This window comes from Ochotona curzoniae, unplaced genomic scaffold (genome assembly GCF_017591425.1).
Source record: "Ochotona curzoniae isolate NIBS_2020 unplaced genomic scaffold, NIBS_Ocur_1.0 contig_1, whole genome shotgun sequence".
In the NCBI taxonomy this organism is placed as follows: domain Eukaryota; kingdom Metazoa; phylum Chordata; class Mammalia; order Lagomorpha; family Ochotonidae; genus Ochotona; species Ochotona curzoniae.
Window position 1 is genome coordinate 31,962,743 of NW_024464918.1, and position 23,479 is coordinate 31,986,221.

Consider the following 23,479-nt stretch of genomic DNA (forward strand, 5'->3'; position numbering starts at 1 on the left):
GTACAATATCCATTGATGCTATCAAGCAAAATCAATAGGAAACAGCAGCATTTCCAACAAATGATGGCCTACTGATTTAATCTTCATATGCAAGGAAAGAGAGGGGTAGGGGAGAAGAGAGTATGCAAGGCAGGTTGACTCATACTGCAGACCATATATAATAATTAATTCAAAACTCACCACAGACCTAACACTTGAAAACTTCAAGAGAAACACAGAGGACAGTATCTCTCTGGGTGCTGCTGTACTCATCATAGAATGCTGAGTTACTGGGCCCGGCACAACAGTTCAACTGGCTAATCCCCCACCTCCAAGTGCCAGGATCCCACCCACGTGGTTGCCAGCTTGTGCCCTAGTTGCTCTACTTCCTGTTCAGCTGCTTGCATGCGGCCTAGGAAAGCAGCAGAAGACAGCTCAAGTCTTATGGATCCTGCACCCACATGGGAGACCTGGAAGGCATTCCTGACTCCTGGCTTTAGATCGGTTCAGCTCTGGCTGTTGTGGCCATCTGGGAAGTGAACCAGCAGATGGAAGATCTCTCTCTCTCCTTCTCTCTTTAAGTCTGCCTTTCAAATAAAAGTAAAAATAAAATAAATTATATATATATGTATATATATCTCCAGAAATATATGTATCTCTAGACATGATCAAACGCCCCCATCCGGGAACACCCCAGAGTTGGGGGGAAAAAACAGGGTTATTCTGTGTTCTGCAAACACAAAAAGCAGCAATCAGAAAACAAATCAATCCCTACGCTTGTAAGCATTAAATATGTGTGCTCCTCAAAGAACACTATCAAGTCGAACACACATTTCTGACTTTAAAAACAGACAAAAACAAAGCGAACATTCCTCCCCACCCCTTCATTAGAGCACACAGATAAACGTGAGCTCAGCTCTGCCTTCACTCGGGTGGTCTCCTGCCCGGAGCTCCCAGGCCCCCAGCGGGCGGACGGGCGCCCCCTCACCCCTCACACAGCCCCCTCGCCCCTCACACAGCCCGCCCGCCCCCTCACACAGCCCGCCCGGCCCCTCACACAGCCCCCTCGCCCCTCACACAGCCCCCTCGCCCCTCACACAGCCCGCCCGCCCCTCACACAGCCCCCTCGCCCCTCACACAGCCCGCCCGCCCCTCACACAGCCCGCCCGCCCCTCACACAGCCCGCCCGCCCCTCACACAGCCCGCCCGCCCCTCACACAGCCCCCGCCCCTCACACAGCCCCCCGCCCCTCACACAGCCCCCCGCCCTCACACAGCCCGCCCGCCCCCTCACACAGCCCCCCGCCCCTCGCCCCCCCCTCGCCCCTCACACAGCCCCCCCGCCCCTCACACAGCCCCCTCGCCCCTCACACAGCCCGCCCGCCCCCTCACACAGCCCCCCCGCCCCCTCACACAGCCCGCCCGCCCCTCACACAGCCCCCTCGCCCCTCACACAGCCAGCCCGCCCCTCACACAGCCCCCTCGCCCCTCACACAGCCCGCCCCGGCCGGCCTCGCGTTCCCGGCGTGGGGCGCTGCGAACCCGCCGTCCCCCGCGCGAGGGCGCCGGAGCAGCCGCCGCGCCGCCGGAAGTGCGCTCCTGAGGCGCCGGGCGCTCCCGCCACGGGAAGATGGCGCTGGAAGCGGGCGACATGGAAGATGGGCAGCTTTCCGACTCGGACTCCGACATGGTGGTCGCGCCCAGCGACAGGCCGCTGCCGGTGCCGGTAGGGACGGGAGGCGGCGGCGGGAGAGGGGCGGCCGGGCGCGCGGAGCGCCGGCCCCGGGGAGGCGGGGAGCGGGCGCGCGGAGCCTGCTGGAGGCGGCCGTGTGCCCTGGGCCTGCCAGGCCGCCGGTCGCGTTGTAAAACCTAGCGGCTTCCCGGGCCGGCGCCGGCACGTCGTGTGGCACGGACGCGCGGGGACCTGGGGGGCGAGGGCCCGGATCCCCTCCGCGACCCGCGGGGCCTGGCCGCAGCGCCCCACGCCCACCCGGCTCCCGGGCCGCGCGCGTTGCGGGGTGGCATGGCGCGGGCGCGGTGGCCCGCAGATGCGAAGCGCAGTGTTCAATGCGAGATGCTGCGGGGCAGCGTGTGTCCCACGGGCGTCCTGTTTGTGCAGGGCCGAGGAGGGGGTTGCAGGATGGCTGTGCTCCTCAAGGAGCGCTGCTCTCACTGGGCGCGCACCACCCGGCCAACAGCACCTTGTTCCCAGGAGTCTGTGCGGTTAATAATGCGGTGGTAGCTTTTTAAAGCGCCTACGACACTGCTTGTATATAAATGTCAGGAATTCGATACCAGTGTAATTTGTTCTTAGTGGTTTTCCCTAAATTGCTGTCACAAACTCAGCAGTTTGCCAAAGCAATGTTGGTGGGGGTGGGGGTCTGTGTGTGGCATGGCAGGTAAGGCAGCCTGCACACAGTGGTGCCCATGGTGCCGGTGTGCATTAGAGTCCTGGCTGGCTGCTCCACTTATTCATTTTTAAATTATTTATTGGAAAGTCAGATATACAGAGAGGTCAGATATGCAGAGAGGAGAGACAGAGAGGAAGATCTACTGTCCATTGAATCACTCCCCAAGAGGCCGCAGCAGCCGGAGCTGCCCCAATCCGAAACCAGGAACCTGGAGCCTCCTCTAGGTCTCCCAGGTGGTGCAAGATCCCAAGGCTTTGGGCCACCCCCCACTGCTTTCCCAGGTCACAAGCAAGGAGCTGGATGGGAAGTGGAGCAGCTGGGATATGAATCGTTGCCACATGGGATCCCAGTGCTTGAAAGCAGAGGATTAGCCGATTGAGCCATTATGCTGGGCTCAGCACTCCATTTTTCCTGCCTCTCTTCTTTCTTTGTACCTCTGGCTTTCAAATAAAAAAAAAATTTTTTTTGAAGTAACGTCAGGTGTTTCTGCTCATATAAGTTTACCTGCTGATCCAAAGGAAGGCAGTCACAAAGCTATATTAAGGACGTTGATGTGTTCATAGCCAAGATCGGTGGTATCTGGAAAGAAAGAAAACAATTCTAATTGCTAGAAACAGATTGTGGGCATTCGCAAGCATTAAGTGCTGCCTTACTTCTAGAAACAAGAATTGTACCTCCTCCAGCTCCCCAGGGTTTATTTATTTATTTGAGCACAGAGAGAAAGAGGTCTTTGATCCACTAGGTCGCTCCTCGGCTGCCTGCAATAATCAGGGCTGGGCTAAGCCAGGGGCCCAAGCACTTGGGTCGTCTGCTGCTGTTTTCCCAGGTGTATTAGTAGGGACTCAAATACGGGATGTGAGGTGTCCCAAACAGTGGTGTAACCGTTACACTATAACTATACCCACCCCTACCACATTCTTAGCTTTAAATTGGGTGTATTTCGTAAGATGTTTTTGCAGTCACTTCTGTTCCAAAATTGTCCAGTTGTGTATCTAAGTGAGTTTTTTAAAAGCTGTATGTGGTGGGTGGAGGGCATGTGCTTTGGGGAACTGACTGTATTGCCTTTGCTTTGCAGAAGGCTCTAGTGGGGGACAGCGCCATGAGGGGCTTCCAGAGCGCCACAGCAGCGTGTGCACCAGCAGCACACTACCGGACTGTTCAAAGTGTGGATTCAAGTGAGGAGAGCTTTTCTGATTCTGACGATGATAGCTCTCTTTGGAAACGCAAGAGGCAGAAGTGCATCAACCCTCCTCGCAGGCCAGAGTTTGACCAGGGCGGTCAGAAGCCGCCTGCTGCCGGCGGAAAGAAGGTGAACAACATCTGGGGCGCTGTGCTGCAGGAACAGAACCAGGATGCCGTGGCCACTGAACTGGGCATCTTGGGCATGGAGGGCACCATCGACAGGAGCAGGCAGTCGGAGACATACAACTATCTGCTTGCTAAGAAACTTAGGAGGGAATCTCAAGAACATACAAGAGATTTAGACAAAGAGCTGGATGACTATATGCACGGTGGCAAAAAGATGGGCTCAAAGGAAGAGGAGAATGGGCAAGGTCATCTCAAACGGAAACGACCCGTCAAAGACAGAGTAGGACCCAGGCTAGAAATGGACTATAAAGGCCGGTATGAGGTCACGGAGGAAGATTCTCCAGAGAAGGTGGCTGATGAAATTGCTTTCAGGTGAGTCCCTAAAATTGACCTTCAAGTGAGTCCTTGACTGGAATCTCCTCTGTTGGCAGATGTATTCATGATGCTGCTTTGAATTTTATTCGTTTTTTTTTTTTTTTTTCTTAAAGGATTTTGGGCTTATTTGGTTATGTGAATGTGTTTGTATTTCCTTAAACTTGGACACTCTTAAGAGAATAATCTTGGAGACTTTTATAACTTTAAGTAACTCTTTGCATTTCCTGCCAATGAACTCTTCTATAAGACCTTTTAAAAAGTATTTTATTTGAAAATCAGACAGTAGCTCCCATCCACTGGTCACTCCCTGAATGCCCACAACAGCCAGGTCTGGACCAGGCCAAAGCCAGGAGCTGGGAACCATCTAGGTTTACCACATGGGCTGTAGGGAGCCACAAATTCGGCCTAGCCTGCTGTCTCTCATTTACCAAGAAGCTGAGTCCGAAGCAGGACTAAGTCTTGAACCAGGGCTGTCTGACATGGGGTGCAGACATTGGCAGCAGCACCTTAGTGCCTGTGTAAATGGCCACCCCTTTTGTAAATCACGTCTCTTACATACGATAACACTTGTTTCTAGTATTGGGCTTTTTTGTTTTGTTTTGTTGTTTTTAAGCAAATTTATCAAGCTGTACAAAACTTTTTCCTATTTGTTTAATTTTATATATTTGAAAGACACAGAAAGAAAGAGATCTGCAATAGCCAGAACTGGGCCAGGCAAAGCCAGAGGGCAGGGACTTCATGATGGTTTCCTGTCTGGATGACAGGGACCCAAGTGCTTGAGCCTTCATCTGCTTCCTTCCCATGGTGTCCATTAGCAGAAAACTTGATCAGAAGCCCAGGCAGGACAGAGTCATAAGCACTCAGGGAATGCATGTGTACCAGGTATTGGCTTAACCTGCTGTGCTGGAACCCCAGCCATTTCCAGTATGACCATTTGGCAATTTACAGTTGTTAATCACAGTTCTTACTCCCATGCAACTTCCGATCTACTCTCTGTATAAATTTGCCTTTTCCAGGCATTTCACAGTAAGTGAAATTACACAGCTAACTTATTTCACTTAGTGTGAATGTTTTGAGTCATGCTGTAAGAACAAGTCAGTCCATCGTTGTGTGTGTGTGTGTGTCTCCATACTGAGTGGGTATCTTCTGTTGGGAACCTTCACCTGCACATATTTGGGCAAATATATAGCAGTAGTATTGCTTTTTGAGAGTTAAACTTACCATTCATGTATTTTTAAACTCACCTTTATTAAGTTTTCATTACATCTAAGTTGCTCATGTACAGTGTGTCACAAACTTGAAATTAGATATGGTTCAGGAGTAATATATGGGCAGACATTTGTACAGTAAGAGGTTTTACTGAAAAGGCAGGTTTAACTGAGAGAAGGAATGACAAGAAATCTTCCATCCGCTGGTTCTTTCCCCCAGATGCTTGCAATGGCCAGAGCTGAGCCAATCTAAAGCCAGGAGCTTCTTCCCAGTTTCCCACATGGATGCAGGGGCCTCAGGACCTGGGTCATCCTCCACGGTTTTCCCAAGCCATTAGCAGGGAGCTGGATGGGAAGTGGAGCAGCTGGCACCCATATGGGATATTGAGCACCCATGCTGGGCCCACACTAATATGAATTTTTATACTGGGAAAAAATGGATAGGGTCATAGATTTAGCTTCAGACCAGAACAAGGCCCTAGTTCCTTCGCTCTATCCTCGCTTGAAGACTGTCTTCTATTGAAGAGACAAGATGCCAGGTCTGCGAGACATTGGTGCTATTAGTCCTCCCTCTTTTGTACGAAGTGGTGGTTCTGACATCAGGAGACTGTCTTAGGCTCCCTGAGTTTTAACTGAAAGTGATAGTGTCTGCCTCATAACGTGGAAACACAGCTGTTGGACACAGTGTGTGTGAGGGTCTTAGTGTGTGTTTCTCCAGCGGTAGGAAGCTGTTGGCTAATTCAGCTATTTCTTTGTTGTTCTGGGACAGTGTGTGAGGGAAAGGGCCTGTTCTTTTGGGTCTTCAGGCAGCTCTGGGGTTAGGAAAGCTGAAAGCAGAGTTCAGCACATGTTTGGTGTGACAGGAAGTGGAGTGCTCTATCTTCTTTTGGATTTAGGCTTGCATCCACCTTCAGCTGTACATTGAAATCTGTTGCAGCCATTTGGGAGTGAACCAGCAGACAGAAGATGTTTCTCTCCTTTTCTCTGTAAATCTGCCTTTCCAATAAAAATAAATGAATGTTTGTTTTTTTTTGTTTTTTTAAAGCAAAGAAAAGCACATGTTAACTAGAATGAGATCTCTGTGGTGGAGAACTAAACTGGAGACTGGTAGATTTCTCCAACTCTGTCAGCATAGCAAGAGGTTAATTATACTTTATTTGTTCATGATCAGGTTACAGGAACCGAAGAAAGATCTGATTGCACGGGTAGTAAGGATAATTGGAAACAAAAAGGCAATTGAACTCCTGATGGAAACTGCTGAAGTCGAACAAAATGGTGGCCTTTTTATAGTGGTAAGACTGCTTGATTATTGTTTTTTCCTACTTTTCAATGTGATTTTGACAAACTTGCCTGTGTCTCTTATCCTTTATTATAATGTTTCATTTTTAAAAAACTGTTGGCATCAATGAATACTGAATTTTAAAACTCACAGCTTTTTGGCAACTAATACTTAATATTCACAAAGGTTGATATGTTTTAGTGTGTTAGTGTAAAGAGTGTATCTGACTCACTAAAGTTAGGGAGTGGAATTTTAGCACAACTGTGGAAGAGCTTAAGAACTTCAATTTTGTAGAATTGGGAGATGGTGTGTCTGTTTTTGGGTTTGAGTCAGCAGCTCACTGAGATTTAGCTGAAGTTTCTGGCTCGTTGGCATCTCGGTCTCCTCAGGTGTAAAAACGAACATCAGCCAACCTGATGCAGGTAAAGTGTTACCTGCAGTGCTCACTGCTTAGCAGCTGGAATGGAAGTGTTACCTTGGGTTCATTTAATTCACATTCCCTTGAAGAAGAGGACCAGAATCTCTTCTTTCACACATGAAGGGCAGATATATACACTATGGCCATCTAGTAGATCTGGTACTGTGGCACAGTAGGTTAAGCCTTCCCCCCTGGGTTGTTGGCAACACCTGAGTGCTGGTTTGGTACTTGGCTGCTCCACTTTCAAGCCAGTTCTTTGTTCATACACCTGAGAAAGGAGCAGCAGATGGCCCAAGTGCTTGGGACCCTACACACCTGGGAGGGCCAGAAGAAGCTGAGGTTTCTGTCTTTGGCCTGGCCAAGTGTTGACCATTGTGGCCACTTGAGGACTGAACCTGCACATGAAGATCTCTCTCCCTCCTCTGTCCCTCCCCTCTCTATAAATTTGCCTTCCAAAAAAGATATTAAACATTTCATGGGTCGTAGGGGTGGAAGAAAACTCTCATGTGAAGGGATGTTGACAAGAGTTGAGAGCCTCTGTGGGCTGAGAATGACAGAGCGCCCTTTGGGCTGGACCAAACCATGGGCGGCAGCGGTCACTCACCGTGCTGGACAGCTATACAGACCTCAGTTCATGTTTTCACTGCAGGGTGAGCATGAAAGTGAAATGGCTTCCTTTCCTGCTTCTCATGAGTCTTGAGTGGTAGCATCACAAGAGAGTGGATTAGCATGCTGTGGAGACAGAGAAAAGAAGCACTTAGCATTGGCTGTGGTAACAGATTCTGAGCCTAAATTTCAGATACTAAAATGGAATTTGGCAGTGTAGCAATGGGGAATAATCAGAATGCACTCCATCCCTGCTTGTGTTCCTGTTGCTCGACTAGTTTCATTCCGTGTACACAAGAGTTTTAGATGCATCAGTAACTTTAGCATTGTACTAATATAACTTGAGAATCCAGTGAGCTGATGCAGGCTAGAAGCCAGACTAGAAGCTGGGAAAATGGAAATCCACATTCATTTTCCTTAGATATGTTCTTTTCTTTTTCAAAAAGTAAGAAGTATTATTATTTTGATTGAGAAGTCAGATTTACAGAGAGAAGGAGAGAGAGGAAGATTTTCCATACATGGTTCACTGCACAAGTGGCTGCAGTGGCCAGAGCTGAGATAATCTGAAGCCAGGAGCCAGGAGCTTCATCTGGGTCTCCCACATGGGTATAGGGTCCCAAGGCTTTGGGCCATCATCTCCTGCTTTCCCAAGCCACAGTCAGGGAGCTGGATGGGAAGTGGAGAAGCTGGGATATGAACCAGAGCCCATATGGGATCCCGGTACATGGAAGACGAGGACTTTATCACTAGGCTACTGTGCCGGGCCCTGGATACGTTCTTTTCGGAAAACAATTCATTGAGTACCTGTTGGGTACCAAGCAGTGTTCTCGAACAAAGAGTGTATCTTAAGAGGTGAGAAGGAGACAGTCTATAAACAATAAATATAACATTGTCAACATTAGAAAGTGGCACATCCTGGGGGAAGGGGAAGGATCAGATGGCGCTGGAGGAAGCAGAGGAGGGAAAGTTGAAGGAAATGAATGTGATGAGGGCAGAGCTCGTTAAACTGTCTTGAAGAGGGGAAAATGGCAAGGCAGACTAGGCTGCATGGGCAGTTTACTTCCTTTGGATAGAAAAATTGAGGAACTCCTGGAAATGCCCAATAATCAAGATAGAACATATTGAAACATCAAAATTCATGCAAAAAAATCTGCAGTAGGCATTTTAAAAATTTTCGTTTCAGTTGATAAAATCCACTGGTTCACTCCCCAATACCCACAACAGCCCTGGCTGGGCCAGGCCAAAGCCAGCTCAGAGCTCAGCCCAGGTCTCAGCTGCCTCCCACAGTGCACCTCAGCAGGAACTGAAATCAGAAGCAGAGCCAGGAAATCAGCCTGAGCACCGTGCTAGGCGTGCCGGCATCCTCAGCAGCGTCACTGGCACAGAGCTAGCGTTTATTTTTAATTATGTATTTGAAAGGCAGAGCAGTGGAAAGATCTTTCGTCTGTTGGTGCACATGTCTGTACCTGGACAAACCCGGGACGTGGTCCTGCCACGTGGGTGGCAGGGGTCCAAGGACTGGAACAATAATTGCTATTGCTTTGGAGAGTAGCGGGAAGCTGGATTGGAAGCAGAATAACCAGGACTGGAACCCATGGTTCAGTGTGGGTTGCTGTCCTCACAAGCAGCAGTGGGAAAACTGTCCGTTTCTGTGTATATTTGGAAGGTAGAGCCAGCAGAATATCCTAATGGATTAGATGGAAGAAATAAGAAAAAGAAGAGTTAGGGTGGGCGATATGAAAAAAATGGGTTAGGCTGCTGCTTGGGACACTGATATCCAGTATGAGGATGCCTGGGCTGAGTTCTTACTGTTACTGGCATTCTGGGAGAGAACCAGCTTGAAGAACCTTTCTCTTCATCTCACTCTACCTACCAGATAGATACACTAAAAAAAAGAAGAAGAAGAAATGGCCCAGCATGGGAGCCTAGTGTCTAAATTCTCGCCTTGTCTTGCATGCTCCAGGATGCCATATGTGCACTGGTTCTAATCCCAGCAGCCCCGCTTCCCATCCAGCTCCCTGCTTGCGGCCTGGAAAGCGGTCAAGGACAGCCCAAAGTCTTGGGACCCTGCACCTATCTGGGAGACCCGGAGCAGAGTCCTGGTTCCTGTCTTCAGATTGGCTCAGCTCCAGCTGTTGCAGCCACTTGGGGAATGAACCAGAGGCTGGAAGGTCTTTCTGTAAATCTGACTTTCCTGTCAAAATAAACACATCTTTAAAAGAGAGAGGAAAAAGAGGCATAGTTGTTGTGCAGCAAGTTAAGCCAGCACTTGGAACACTTCCATATCCAAGTTCCAGCTCGGCTTCTCTTGCAGCTCCCTGCTATCATGACTGGGTGATGTCTCAGGTACCCGGGCCCTCCTGCCCTCATCGGAGGCCTGGATGGAGTTCCCTGCTCATGGCTTCCACTGGGCATGGTCCCGCTGAAGTAAATTTTTAAATAAATATAAATCGGGCCCGGCGCGGTGGCGCAAGTGGTTAAAGGTCCTCGCCTTGCACGCCTGGGATCCCATATGGGCGCCGGTTCTAATCCCGGCAGCCCCGCTTCCCTTCCAGCTCCCTGCTTGTGGCCCGGGAGAGCGGTCGAGGACGGCCCAAGGCTTTGGGACCCTGCACCCGCGTGGGAGACCCAGAAGAGGTTCCTGGCTTCGGATCGGCATAGTATCGGCCCGTTGCGCTCACTTGGGGAGTGAATCATCGGACGGAAGATCTTCCTCTCTGTCTCTCCTCTCTGTATATCCGCCTTTCCAATGAAAAAATAATAAAAATAAATCTTTAAAAAAAAAATAAAATAAAATAAATATAAATCAATAAATCTTAAAAAAAAAAAAAGGAATTTTTGTTTTACTCTTGATTATTGTAGTTTTATTTTAGTGGCACATTGGTTTAAATTGACTTTTTACATCGATTTCTGCTGCATTCATTATCTTTTTTGAACTTTCTTTATTTGAAAGGCAGAATTAGAAAGAGACCTTCCATGCACTGGTTCATTTCCCAGCAGCCAGGGCTGGGCCAGGCAGAAGCCAAGAGCACAGGACTCCATCCTGAACTGCTTTAATTATTGACTATGATGTGTCACTCATTTGACCAGATGTCACAAAGGAGCAGAATGCTTAGTCATTTGTTAGCTTACTTGAACTGCACCTGTCACCAAGTAGATTTTATAAATCATAGATTTTATAAATCAGACATATAAAAGACTGTAGGAGTCACATTGGGACTGGACTTGAGATCTGCTAGTCCTGGCGTTGTTTAGGTGTATCTGTTAACCCATGCCATGGCCCCTCATGAGGAAAGTCTGTGCACTTTTTGTGTTTCTTTTTGTAGAATGGGAGTCGAAGAAGGACACCAGGTGGAGTTTTTCTGAATCTTTTGAAAAATACCCCAAGTATCAGCGAGGAGCAAATTAAGGTAAAGATGACATCCTTTTAAGGCCCACCATGATGCAGCTTTCCCGCAGCCTCCAACCAACTGCATTTCCTGTTCATCTTCCTGGGCCACTCTGCTTCTAATGGACCAGTTCTGACATTGTGCCTTGTGTAAATCTTTGTCTCTTTTTTCCCTCCCTTTTAGGCATAAGGTCTTTTTCTTTTCTTTAATAGAATGCTTTTTCCTTCTCTTAGCATGTAATTATTTTTTCCTTCCTCCTGAAATGTTTTAATTTAAGAAGCAGACAGTGCTGTCATCCTCTGTTTCTCTCCCCAGTTGTCCTAACCAGTCTTAGCCTAGATCTCCCATGTTGGTAGCAAGGACCAGCAACATAAAGTCGCTGCCTCCAGGAATCAGAAAAGTTATTTTACTATTTGAGAGGCCTACTGAGAGGGAGAGAAGCAGACAGAGAGAGAGGTAGGAAAAAAGGGAATGAATTCACTTCTGTGACCAGAGATGCATTCGTGAACATGGAGCTTTCATGATGCAAATACCTTTGTTTTGTTTCATTTTGTTTTGAAGATTTTTGAGAAAACTATCCACTGGTTCAAACCCCAGATCCCCGCAGCAGCTGGGGCTGGGCCAGTTTGAAGCCAGGAGCCATGGACTGCCATCCTTGGGCCATTACATGCTGCCTTAGCAGGGACCCTGGTCAGAACTGGCACTATGACATGGCAGGCTGTTGTTGTGAGCAGTGACTTTGCACCACAATGCCCGTCCCCTCCGACATACCTCATAAACTGGAAAAAGGGCACTCAGTATGCTTAATATTTCTTGAAATGTCTTCTATAGGGATTCTTTTGCAGCATGGTTCACCCCCCCATTCCCCCCCATATAGATGTATTTTATTTTTATTGGAAAGTCAGATATATAGAAAGGAGGAGAGATAGAGAGGAAGATCTTCCATCTAGTGATTCACTCCCCAAATGGCCACAACAGCCAGAGCTGCGCCGATCCTAAGCCAGGAAGCAGGAACCTCTTCCAGGTTTCCCGCACGTGTGCAGGATCCCCCAAACATTGGGCCATCCTCAACTGCTTTCCCAGGCCACAAGCAGAGAGCTGGATGGAAAGTGGGGCTGCTGGGATTAGAACCAGTGCCCATATGGCATCCTGGCACGTTCAAGGCGAGGACTTCAGCTGCTAGGCTACTGCGCTGGGCCTTACAACATGGTTTTTAACAAGTCAGAATTCAGTACTCAGTTAATCTTGTGCTTTGGGTTAAGCCTCCATTTAGAACATACACAGGCGGAAGTGCCACCTCTAGTCCTAGCTGCCTTGCACTTCTGATCCAGCTTCCTGCTGAGCACCCAAGGAGGCAGCAGGCCATGACCTTAGTGCTAGGGCCCCTGCCACCCACAAAGGAGACTTGAGTCTCCTGGCTCCCAGCTGCAGCCTGGCATTTGGGGAGTGAAACAGCAGACAGATTTTCTCACTCTCAGTCCTTTTGCCACTGTACCTTTTGGATAAATAATATATATTTTTTTTAAGAGTTAAAAAAAAAAGGCCATAGCCTAGTGACTAAATTCTTACCTGGCATGCCCTAGGATCCCATATGGACACCTGTTCATATTCCACTTGCTCCAGAGTCCATCAAGCTCTCTGTGCCTCTCTTTCCTGTGGCCTGGGAAAGCACTGGAGGCTGGCCCTAGGTCTTGGGACCCTGCACATGCATGGGAGACATGGAAGATGTTTTTGGCTCCTGGCTTCACCTCGGCTCAGTTCTGATGGTTGCAGCCACTTGGGGAATGAGCCAGCAGATGGAAGATCTGTCTCTGTTTCTGCTTCTCTCTGTAAATCTGACTTTCCAGTAAAAATAAATATTAAAAAAAAAAAAAAAACTCATCTGGTTTCCTTCATGGTTTCCTTCATGGGTGTCCAGGGTTCAGTTACTTGTGCCATCCCCCTGCGGCTGTCCCGTGTGCATTAGCAGGGAGCCGCATCGGAAGTGGAGCAGCAGTCGGGATGCCAGCCAGGATGCTGTTCCGGCGTTTGGTAGGTGGCCTGATACCGGTGCGGCCGTAACTTCGGTTTTATCATAGCAATCAGTTATAATGACGTTTCAAAGTTAGCGCGTCTTTGTTTCAAGGACTTCTCCTTTCTTGTGGGATGAATTGTTACTTAAACTTAACCTGAACACATCGTTTTCCTACTCTATCATTTGGGAAACTTAAAATGACCGAATTGATGAGTTAGGGGAGAATGTCAGCTTTGATCTTAACTTGCAGTGGAAACTTACTCCATATCTTGGACTCTAATAATGAACCTACTGTTTGTTTTCTGGGGGAAAAGGAGGTGAGTACAGAATCTGCCATGTGACCTTACTTAGTAAGTGTTAACTTCTTGTTAACTAAAGTTGTTCTTTTATCACAGGACATTTTCTATGTTGAAAATCAAAAGGAATATGAAAATAAAAAAGCTGCAAGGAAAAGGAGAACACAGATACTTGGGAAAAAGATGAAACAAGCCATTAAAAGTCTAAATTTTCAAGAGGAAGATGATACCTCACGAGAAACTTTCGCAAGTGACACAAACGAGGCGCTGGCGTCTCTTGATGAACCCCAGGAAGGACACGGAGAAGCCAAGCTGGATGCAGAGGAGGCCATTGAGGTGGATCACTCTCACGAGCTCGACATCTTTTAAGTACCTTTTGGACATCTGAGGAATAAGCCTTTCTAAGATATCAACATAATAATTTCTACTGAGATTGCTTTGTTTTACTTTGCACTGAAGTACATAGAGAGAACTGTTCCTTGTTTTAAATAAAAAATGTGGGAGACAAAAGCAATTAACATTTAACAATGGCTAATGGCTGCTGAAACACTGAAGTCTCTAACACAAGTTTAATTCTCAGTCGGCTGCGTGTGAACTGCTGTGAGAAGCACTCGGTGATTACCAGTTGTGGCTAGGTCATAACATGCCATTCACATGTTCATTTCTTTTTGTGATTTATCTTTGGTGAATTATGCTTTGATTTAAAAACATTCCGTTAAAAGATCCAGACCAGATGCTCAGATTGTTAGGCTGTCACTAATGCATTCAAAATTGTTTTTCTATATCCAAGAACTCTTAGGCAGTTGTAAGAATAGAGACTAATTAGGTTTAGACTAATTTTTCCTCCCACATACTGTTTATCCAGAAGTAAATAAATGTCAGAAACTTTACGAAGAAATATTGGTTCTTGGCTTTGTTTTTCACTTCTTACTAATTAGGAATCTAATTTACATCTGTGTATTACTGTGAACTTTTCTTTAAAATTTCCCACTGATGGCCTGCTTAAGAAAGTTTTACCTTATGTTAAGGAACACAAGAATTTAAACTGATGTATCATAAAGTTTCTAAGTTTTCATTTTTATTGTAAACATAGTAAAAAGGGAAAACATAGTTTATACAACATGTTCCAGGAGGTACTAGCTCATGAAGCATCTTAAAAATGTGTATAATTTAAGTAAAAGTGTACATTATTCAGCAGTTATAGATTATTCTTTATAGTTACTGTACTTGAAGTTTTTCCAAGAGTTTCTGAAAAATATGAGCATTGAAGTTGGATATAAGAAAAATGTACTTACTGGTTGCTTTTTACTTACATAGAGTGAATAAATAAAATGGTTTTGTCATTCCTTAATGAACTTCAGGTGACTTTCATAAAATTGCCATTCCAAGGACAGGCATTGTGGCACTGTGGGTTAAGCCACTGCTTGATATTCCTGCTTCTCGTACGAGTGCTGGTCCAGGCCCCATCCGGCTCCCAGCTTCATGTGCAAGTGCTAGGGCCCTGCCACCCATGGGGGAGACCAGGATGTTCCTACCTCTTGGCTTTAGCCTGGCTCAAGTCCAGCAGTTGTGAGCGTTTGGAGAATGAAGCAGAGGGTGCAATATTTCTGTCTTTCCTTTCGTGGCTCTGCAACTAGAATAAAATATTCCTATTACTGAAAGAATACCTCAATATTCTAGTAGGGGTGGTATAGTGGGTTAATCCTCCACCCTGTGGTACCACAATCCCATACGGATGGCGGATGTTGTCCCGATTGCTCCACTTGTGATCCAGCTCCCTGGTAAAGCAGCAGAGGATGGCCCAAGGCCTTGGGACCCGAGACCCAGAAGAGGCTCCGAGCTCCCAGCTTCAGATCAGCTCAGCTCAGGCCATCTGGGGAGTTAACCACTAGATGGAAGACTATGTCTCTACTCTAAAAATTAGCCTTTCAAATTAAAAGAAGCAAATCTTTATAGAAATAATTATTTTAGGTGGCCACCCATATATGTTACTTACAGGAAGTTTTTTTTTAAATTGGAAAGTCAGTTATACAGAGAGAAGGAGAGACAAGAAGATCTGTCTCTGATTCATTTCCCAAGTGACCACAATGGCCAGAGCTGAGCCAATCCAAAGCCGGGAACCTGGGGCTTCTTCTGGGTCTCCCACATGGGTGCAGGGTCCCAAGGCTTTGGGTCATCTTAGACTGCTTTCCCAGGCTGCAAGCAGGGAGCTGGATGGGAAGCGGGGCTACCAGGATTAGGACCGGTGCCCATATGGGATCGTGGTGTGTACAAGACGAAAGCTTTAGCCACTAGGCTACCGTGCTGGGCCCTTAGAGGTTTTTAAAGAAAGTACATGTTGAGCTGCTGCTGCTGAGACTCCCATGTCCCACATCAGGGTGCTGGTTTGAGTTCTGGCTCTGCCTAGGATCAGAAGATGGCCCACCCAAGCGTGCAGGTGCCTGTCATCCACTGGGGAGATCCTGATGGAGTTCTTGGCTCTTGGCTTCAGGCTCGCCCTGCCTTAGCTGCTGTAGGCACTCAGGACGTGAGCTGGCAGTTGGAAGATGTTTGCCAACTCTGCCTTTCAAGTCAAAACATAAATCATTTATTGATTGGTTAGGAAAAAAATGGTCACAGGCCTGGCACAATGGTTCAGTGGCTAAACTCTCACCTTGCATGTGCCAGCATTTCATATGGTGCTGGTTTTTGTCCTGGCTGCTTCACTTCCCTTCTAGCTACCTGCTTGTGGCCCAGGAAAGCAGTAGAGGACAGCCCTGTACCTGCTTGGGAGACCCGGAGGGCACTCCTAGCTTCTGGCTCCTGGCTTCAAACTGGCTCAATTCCAGCCATTGCCTTGGCCAATAAACCAGTGCACTGAAGATCTTCTGTCTGTTTCTCTCTGAAAATAGCCATTGCAATAAAAATCAGTCAATCTTAAAAAAAAAGTCACCATTCAGCTTATGGCTAATTTTTCTAATCAAAGTTAAGGAATTACATTTTTTATTTTGAGAGACCTCCCATCTGCTGGTTCATCTTGCAGATGCCCCGGACAGCCAGGAATGGAATTGGCTGGGGCCAAATGCAGGAACCAAGAACACAATCCAGGTTTTCCATGTGGGTGGCAGGGATCCACAAACTTGTGCCATCATTGGTGCCTCCCCAAGGCCACACTCACAGGAAGCTGGAATCAGAAGCCAGGAATGAGTATCAAACTTGGGCAGAAGTGAGTAACATAATGACCAGGTCAAACACCCAAAAAGTTAAGTTTCTAAAAGTTAAGATATCCATGCCTGCAGTGCTGGCATCCCACTTCTGATCCAGTTTCCTGTTTATGGCCTGGGAGAGCAGTCCCTGCAGTTCACACGGGAGACCTGGTAGAAGTTCCTGGCTCCTGGCTTTGGCTCAGCCCAGCTCCAGCTATTGCAGCTATTTGGGGAGTAGATGGAAAGTCTCTTACTTTCTGATGCTTTGAAATAAAAACAAAAGGGCCTGGTGTGATGGCTCAGTGGCTAAATCCTCACTTTGCAAGTGCCAGGATCCCATATGGACACCAATCTGTGTCCTGACTGCTCCACTGCCCATGAAGCTTCCTGTTTTTGCCTGGAAAAGCAGTGGAGGACCATCAAAGCCTTGAGACCCTGAACCTGTGTGGGAGACCCAGAAGTTCCTGGCTCCTGGCTTTGGTGTGGCTCGCCTCCCTTCTTTGTGGTCACTTGGGGAGTGAACCCACGAATGTTGCATCATTCTCTCTCTCCTCTCTGTAGATCTGCCTTTCTGATAAAAATAAATCTTCAAAAAAATTTTTTTTAAAGATTATTCTTTTGCTTACCTGTCTGGTTAGTTTTCATAAAAGTCTGTTTACCATTTTCACACATTCTAGCTTGTATTGCATCCTACTGTCATGCAGAAATAACACTTCATTGTTTCCTTTAAAAAAAATTGTACAATGAAATTGCTGTAAATGTGTTTATCTAAATACAGGAAGCTGCCTGATATGCTTTCAGTTATTTCTCTATAAAGAGCATATTTTACAGAGGTTCCTCCTGCTCTGCCTAGCAGCATTCCTACTTGACAGCCAGTGAGAGTTAGTTTGAACCATCTTCACTCACAGGTGCCGGTCTGCACCCAGGACCTTTCTGGGCTGGCGTTGTGGCACAGGGCGCTGAGCTGCTGCTTGGACTGTGTGCATCCCCTAGTGGAGTGTGGCTTTTGCAACCTGTCTCCTCTACTTCTGCCCCAGCTTCCTGCACATGCACTTCCTGGTAGGCAGCAGGCAACAAGGCTTACATGCTTGAGGCTCTGTCAACCACATGGGAAAACAGATGGAATTTGGGCTGGCCTGGCCTAACCCTGGCTGGCATGGCGTTTGGGAGAATAAATTAGCAGATGGAAGTACCATCCTTGTGTATCTCTCTTTTGATCTCTCAAATAAAAAATTAATATAAATATTTTGAAATCAGTTTTTATAATCTAAAATATTCAGTATAATACGACTGATCGGCTTAGGTTTAAGCAAATAGGGCTGGTGCTGTGGTATTACAGGTAGAGTGGATTGAGCAGGGCCTACATCACTGGCATCCCATATGGAAGTTGTGGAGTCTTGGCTGCTCCAATTCTAACCGAGCTTCCTGCTAATGGCCTGGGAAAGCAACAAAAGATGACCAAGTACTTGGGTCCCTGCACCAGTGGGAGACTGAACAAGCTCCTGGCTCCTGGCTTTGACCTGGCCCAGCCCCTGTCACTGTGACCACTTAGGGAATAAACCAACACATTTAGCTATTCTTCCTCTCTAACACTTTCAAACAAGTAATTAAAAAAAAATAGCGAAGTTACAGAGAGGGAGAAGGAGAGACAGAAAGAGAGATGTTCCATTCACTGGATGACTCCCCAACTGACTGTAGCATCCAGGGCTGGTCTAGGCTGAAGCCAGGACCCTACAACTTCATCCAGGTCTCCCACCTGCTTGGCAGGGGTTCTAGAGCTTCAGCCACAATCACTACACCTCAGAGTGCATTTCAGGGAGTCAGACTGGAAGGAAAGCAGAGCTCAAACAAGGGCCTTGGTACCACGTCTAATGCTGACCTTGCAAGTGCTGACTCAATGTGCTGCATCATTATGTCTGTTCATACCCCGATTTTTCAGTGAATTATGGTAATGTTTCCCTCCAGAAGGGAAATTGCTTTAGAAGAAGCAGTTTCCAGCTGAGAGTGTAACTGCTAAGGGTTGCTATGAAGTTAACAAAGCATTGTTACATCAGAGGCAGCAGCATAACTGGGCAGCAAGTTAGTGTTGTTCCAGGTGAGTATTCCTCCACTGCCCGCAGGATGGCTGCTGGAAAAGACATTTGTCCACTCTTTCCTAAGCTCACCAACAACTATTCTGATGAGAGCTGCTGCAGACCAGTGACCAAGTGAGAACTTGTGGGACCTAGAGGCCTGGTTGTTTCTGCTTTTATTTTGCCATTTGGGTGCTGTATGGATGCATGTTTCTCCTTCGCATCTACATAGAAAGCCTTTGTGTGTATATATATATATAAAACATATATATGTTGCAGGAAACACAGGTCTCTGAACTGTATATGTTCAGACTCTGAGTTTGTTACTCTGTTCTGTAACTGTGCAGAGAGTTCCTTTCCCAAATGTGCTGTCTTTTCTGTTAAAACTGAATTAAAATGGATATCATGGGCCAAGTAGGGGAGAGGGTACCTGGCTGGAGACACTGGTGCCCAGCCCTGACTCCAAGATGGGGATACTAATAAGTAGGTGACCTCAAGTGGCACACCTGTTCTTCCCGCCTCCAAGCCAATCCAAGCATGATGGACACGTGATCATCCCTGTTCCCAACAACGGCACTAAAGTGATGGCTTTAATTTATGCTTTCCTCCTCTTCAGGCACAAGGACATCCATTTGCCACGGTTTTCGCTAAAGCAAGGGCTGATCCCAAGACATTACATTATGCCTTGGAAACAAAATATGAAATTCAGGAATCTGAATCTGAAGGTATTTTTTCATAAATGTTTGTCATATTAAAACCTGGACTGTTTACTATCTGAATAGAGACACATAATTATGCAAGACTCTTGGCAGGCATGTTCACACACAGTTGGAAGAAAATGCAATGTCACTGATTAAAACCTCTACTTTTCATGCAAGCCTGCAGTTCCCAGGTTCATGAGACCGTGACCAGCAGGCATTGTGGCACAGTGGATTAAGCTGCTTTTGGGACACTCGCATCCTGTCAACTGCACATTTCTGCTAATGTGCCAGGGAGGCAGCAGAGGGTGGTCTAAAACTTTAGGTCCCTGTCATTCACATAGGACACTCGGATGGAATCCCTGGCTCTTGGCTTTCCCCTGGCCCATCCTTGCCTGTTGCAAGTATTAAGGGAATGAAACAGGATGGAAGATCTCTTTCTCCTTATCTGTCTCGATCACTCTGCCTTTTCAATAAACCTTTTAAAAAGTACAGCTTTGACACGTGAGCAGTGCCCTCGGAGCACGCCTCATGTTGGGGACCTTGGGATGGATGGGAGGCTGTGTGGGGCTTCTCCCTTTATCTCCTCCCTTACCCTAGATACAGAGAAAAAAGAGAGAGAGAGAGAGAGAGAGAGAGAGAGAGAGAGAGAGAATGTGGGAACAATGGTCTTACCACTTTCCTGTAGCCCTTGACCCTTTGTGCCTTAATCAACTATGTAAAGATTATCAAAATAAAATAATAAGTTTTTTAAAAAGTACAATTTTGGACCAGGGCAGTGATTCAACAGGCTAGTCCTCTGTTTTGCAGGTGCTGCCATCCCATATAGGTGCCAGTTGGTGTCCCGGCTGCTCCACTTCTGATCCAGCACTCTGCTTATGTGTGCTTGGAAAGCAGCAGAAAATGGCCCAGCCCCTGTGTCCACATGTGACATCTGGGCAACGTTCCTGGTTCCTGGCTTTGGATCCACCTGGCTCCAGCCATTGTGGCCATTTGGACAAGGAACCAGCAGACAGATCTGTCTCCTCTGTGTAAATCTGTCTTTCAAATAAAAATAAATAAATATTTTAAGTGTATGTTACAAAAAAGGAGAGTACAATCACATGTGTTCAAGGTAGACTGGATTTCCAGGTGAAAAACCAAGGGAACAGATTGGTTGGAGTGGAATATGGCCTGAGTGCTGGGGTCCTTGTCACCCACGTGGCAGACCAAGATGATCAAGGCTCTTGCTTTCTCCCGGCCCAGCCCATTGCAGCCACTGGGGAATATACCAAGACAGAGCATCTGTCGTGTGCACTCTCTCTCTCTTTTTTTAAAGACCCTGTAACCTAGTGGCTAAAGTCCTCGCCTTGCACATGCAGGGATCCCATCTGGGTACTGGTTTGTGTCTCAGCTGTCCCACTTCCCATCCAGCTCCCTGCTAGTGGCCTGGGAAAGACAGTGGAGGATTGCCCAAAGTCATGGGACCTTGCACCTACACAGGAGACCCCAAGGGGGCTTCCTGGCTCCAGACTGGCTTAGCTCTGGCCACTGTGGCCATTTGGGGAATGAATCAGTGGATGCAAGATCTTTCTCTATCTCCTACTGTCTGTAAATCTGACTTTGCAATAAAAATCAATAATACAAATAGATAAATCTTTTTTAAGAAAGAAATGAAATTAAAAGGATCAGATGTATATATGGATATAACTCTAAGAAGTCTAAATAGCTGCTATTTGTTATTTGCTATTCAACAAATTCCTTACTATCCCCAATTATGCAGCAGTAAACTGAATCTTCTAGGAGAAAAGGACTCGACTTCCAAGTGTGTCACCTTTATTGTTTGTACAACACATGGCTCTTCTTGGTAGTCGAGCAACACTCAACGACACAACAATCCTTTAAAAAAAAGATTTATTTTTATTGCAAAATCAGATATATAAAGAGGAGAGACACAGGGGAAGATCTTCCATCTGCTGAGCTGAGCTGATCTGAAGCCAGGAGCCAAGAGCTTCTTCTGGGTCTCCCATGCTGGTGGAAGGTCCCAAGGTTTTGGGCTGTCCTCAACTTTTCCCAGTCCATTAGCAGGGAGCTGGATGGGATGCAGGTTCGCTGGGACATGAACCAGTGCCCATATGGGATCCCAGTGCATGCAAGGCAAGGACTTTGGGCACTAGGCTACCATGCTGGGCCCCCATCTCTTTTTTTTTTGAAGGCCAGTATTTTTAATTTTTATTTTTGTTTTATTTTGGGGGCCAGTATTATAGTGTAGTGAGTTAAGCTGCCTTCTGGCAGTGCTAATATTCCATATGGGTACCAGTTCAGATCTTGACTGCTCCACTTCCAATCCAACTCTCTGTTAATGTAAGTGGGAAAGCAGCAGAACATGGCCCTTGCGCCCTCGTGGAAGATCTGGAAGAAGTTTATGACTCCTGGCTTCAGGACAAGCCCAGCTGCAGCCATGGCAGCTATTTAGGGAGTGAATCAGTGAATGGAAGATCTCGGCTTCTCTCTCTCTGTCTGAAACTCTCTTTTTCAAGGAAATAAATCTTCAAATAAGAGGATTATATTTTTTGTTTGAAAGTCAGAATTATTAGAGAGAAAAGAGAGATTTTTTTAAATTGGTTGGTTCACTTTCCAAATGGCCACAGTGGCCATGGTTGGGCCATTCTGAAGCCAGGAGCCTGGAACTCCATTCAGGCTCCCTTGTGGGTACAGGAAGCTGCATCAGAAGTGGAGCAGCTGGCACTCCAACTGGCACACATATGGGAGGGGGTGTCACAGGCAGTGGCTTTATCTGCTGCAACACAGTGCTGGTCCCCCAGCATTGCTGTTAGAAAAGGAAGGTTGCAGGCTTGGTGCATAAGCCTAGCAGCTAAAGTCCTTGCCTTGAATGTCCAGGATCCCATATGGGCGCCAGTTCTGATCCTAAGCCCCACTTCCCATCCAGCTGCCTGCTTGTAGCCTGGACCCATGTGGGAGACCCGGAAGATGCTCGGGGCTCCTGGCTTCGGCTCAGTGCAGCTATGGTTGTTCGGACAGATCTTCCTCTCTATCTCTCCTCCTCTCTGTATATCTAACTTTACAATAATAAATAAATCTTTAAAAAAAAAAAAGCAAATGAAGGCTACTCTGTCCCTAGACCGTCCTTCTCTTCAGGGAGAGCTGGAAAAAGTACTGGGGTGTTTCACTGCCCTCTAACGAGAGAGTGCTGGTTGATGTGTATATGACGTGTGATGGCAGACTCCTTTCTTCCCGCAGCAAGCAGAAGCATCCGGAATCTACACCGGTCCCTTAGAGGACTCTCTGTTTCTGAACCACAGTGAGAGGCTTTGCCACGGTGAGGACCGACAAATCGTCTTGAAAAAAGGCCCCCCTGAAATAAAAATTGCGGATCTGCCTCTGCACTCGCCTCTCTCCAGGTACCAGAGCACCGTGATCTCCCACGGCTTCCGGAGGAGACTTGTCTGATGAAAGAAGAATAAATCAAGTCTTTCCTCCTCTGTCTCCTGGCTGCAATGTCTGCATGACTGCCAGATGATGGAACCTTGAGAAAGGAAACAAGTTTTGAAAAGGCTGAGGGGGAGGGAGAAGGGCAGGGACACTGCCTCGCAAGCACTAATCTCACACCAAGTTGCTAAGCAACGGTGGATTGGTCCCGCTCCACTGCTGGACCTCCCTACAGTCTTCTGCTTTTCTCTCCTCCTCATGTTTGTACTGCTGTTCCCTCTGATATTCAGTGGCACCTGAGCCAACCTGCCAGAGGGGGAATTCTGGGGCTTTGCTGGCTGCCCTCAGCCTCCCCCTTTCTAACCTACCTCTCCAAAGCATGTGCCCTAGTAATGTGTTGCCATGGCAATTACAAGTACATGGCAGATAGCTCTAGGGTACATAATGTCATTTCAGCTCAGACGTCCTTTCTGCTTTGGTTCAGCAAACCCAAGTATCAGTTTTCAACAGCAAATGATAGGTTAACTTTTTAATGTTTATTTATGTATTTGGAAGCCACAGAAAACAGACAAAAATTTTCCATTCACTGGTTCACCCCTCCAACGCCTGCAGCATCCGGGGCTGGGCCAGGATGAAGTGCAGAGCCAGGAATGTTCATCACATTTCCCCTGTGGCAGGCAGGAGCCCAAGCACATCTGCTGCCCGCGAGGCAGGTGCACCAGCAGAAAGCTGGATCAGAAGTACAGGCATTCCGACAGAATGCAGGCATCCCAAGAGATAGCTTAATTCAATAAGCTATTAACTCACGGTCCT

General features: G+C 47.1%; 2 protein-coding genes across 2 annotated transcripts; both read left to right on the forward strand.

Moving 5' to 3' along the window:
* The first annotated feature begins 1,569 nt into the window (after positions 1–1,569).
* On the forward strand, positions 1,570–14,180 carry PHAX (phosphorylated adaptor for RNA export). Its single transcript, XM_040969583.1, has 5 exons — positions 1,570–1,704; positions 3,465–4,069; positions 6,452–6,572; positions 10,910–10,993; positions 13,382–14,180. The coding sequence occupies exons 1-5, from the start codon at positions 1,609–1,611 to the stop codon at positions 13,649–13,651; spliced, it is 1,176 nt and encodes a 391-aa protein (XP_040825517.1). The 5' UTR covers positions 1,570–1,608; the 3' UTR covers positions 13,652–14,180.
* Positions 14,181–18,520: 4,340 nt separating this feature from the next.
* Positions 18,521–22,716, forward strand: TEX43 (testis expressed 43). Its single transcript, XM_040976362.1, has 3 exons — positions 18,521–18,674; positions 19,156–19,264; positions 22,478–22,716. Exons 1-3 carry the CDS (start codon positions 18,589–18,591, stop codon positions 22,685–22,687), a joined length of 405 nt encoding a protein of 134 aa, XP_040832296.1. The 5' UTR covers positions 18,521–18,588; the 3' UTR covers positions 22,688–22,716.
* The last annotated feature ends 763 nt before the right edge of the window (positions 22,717–23,479 follow it).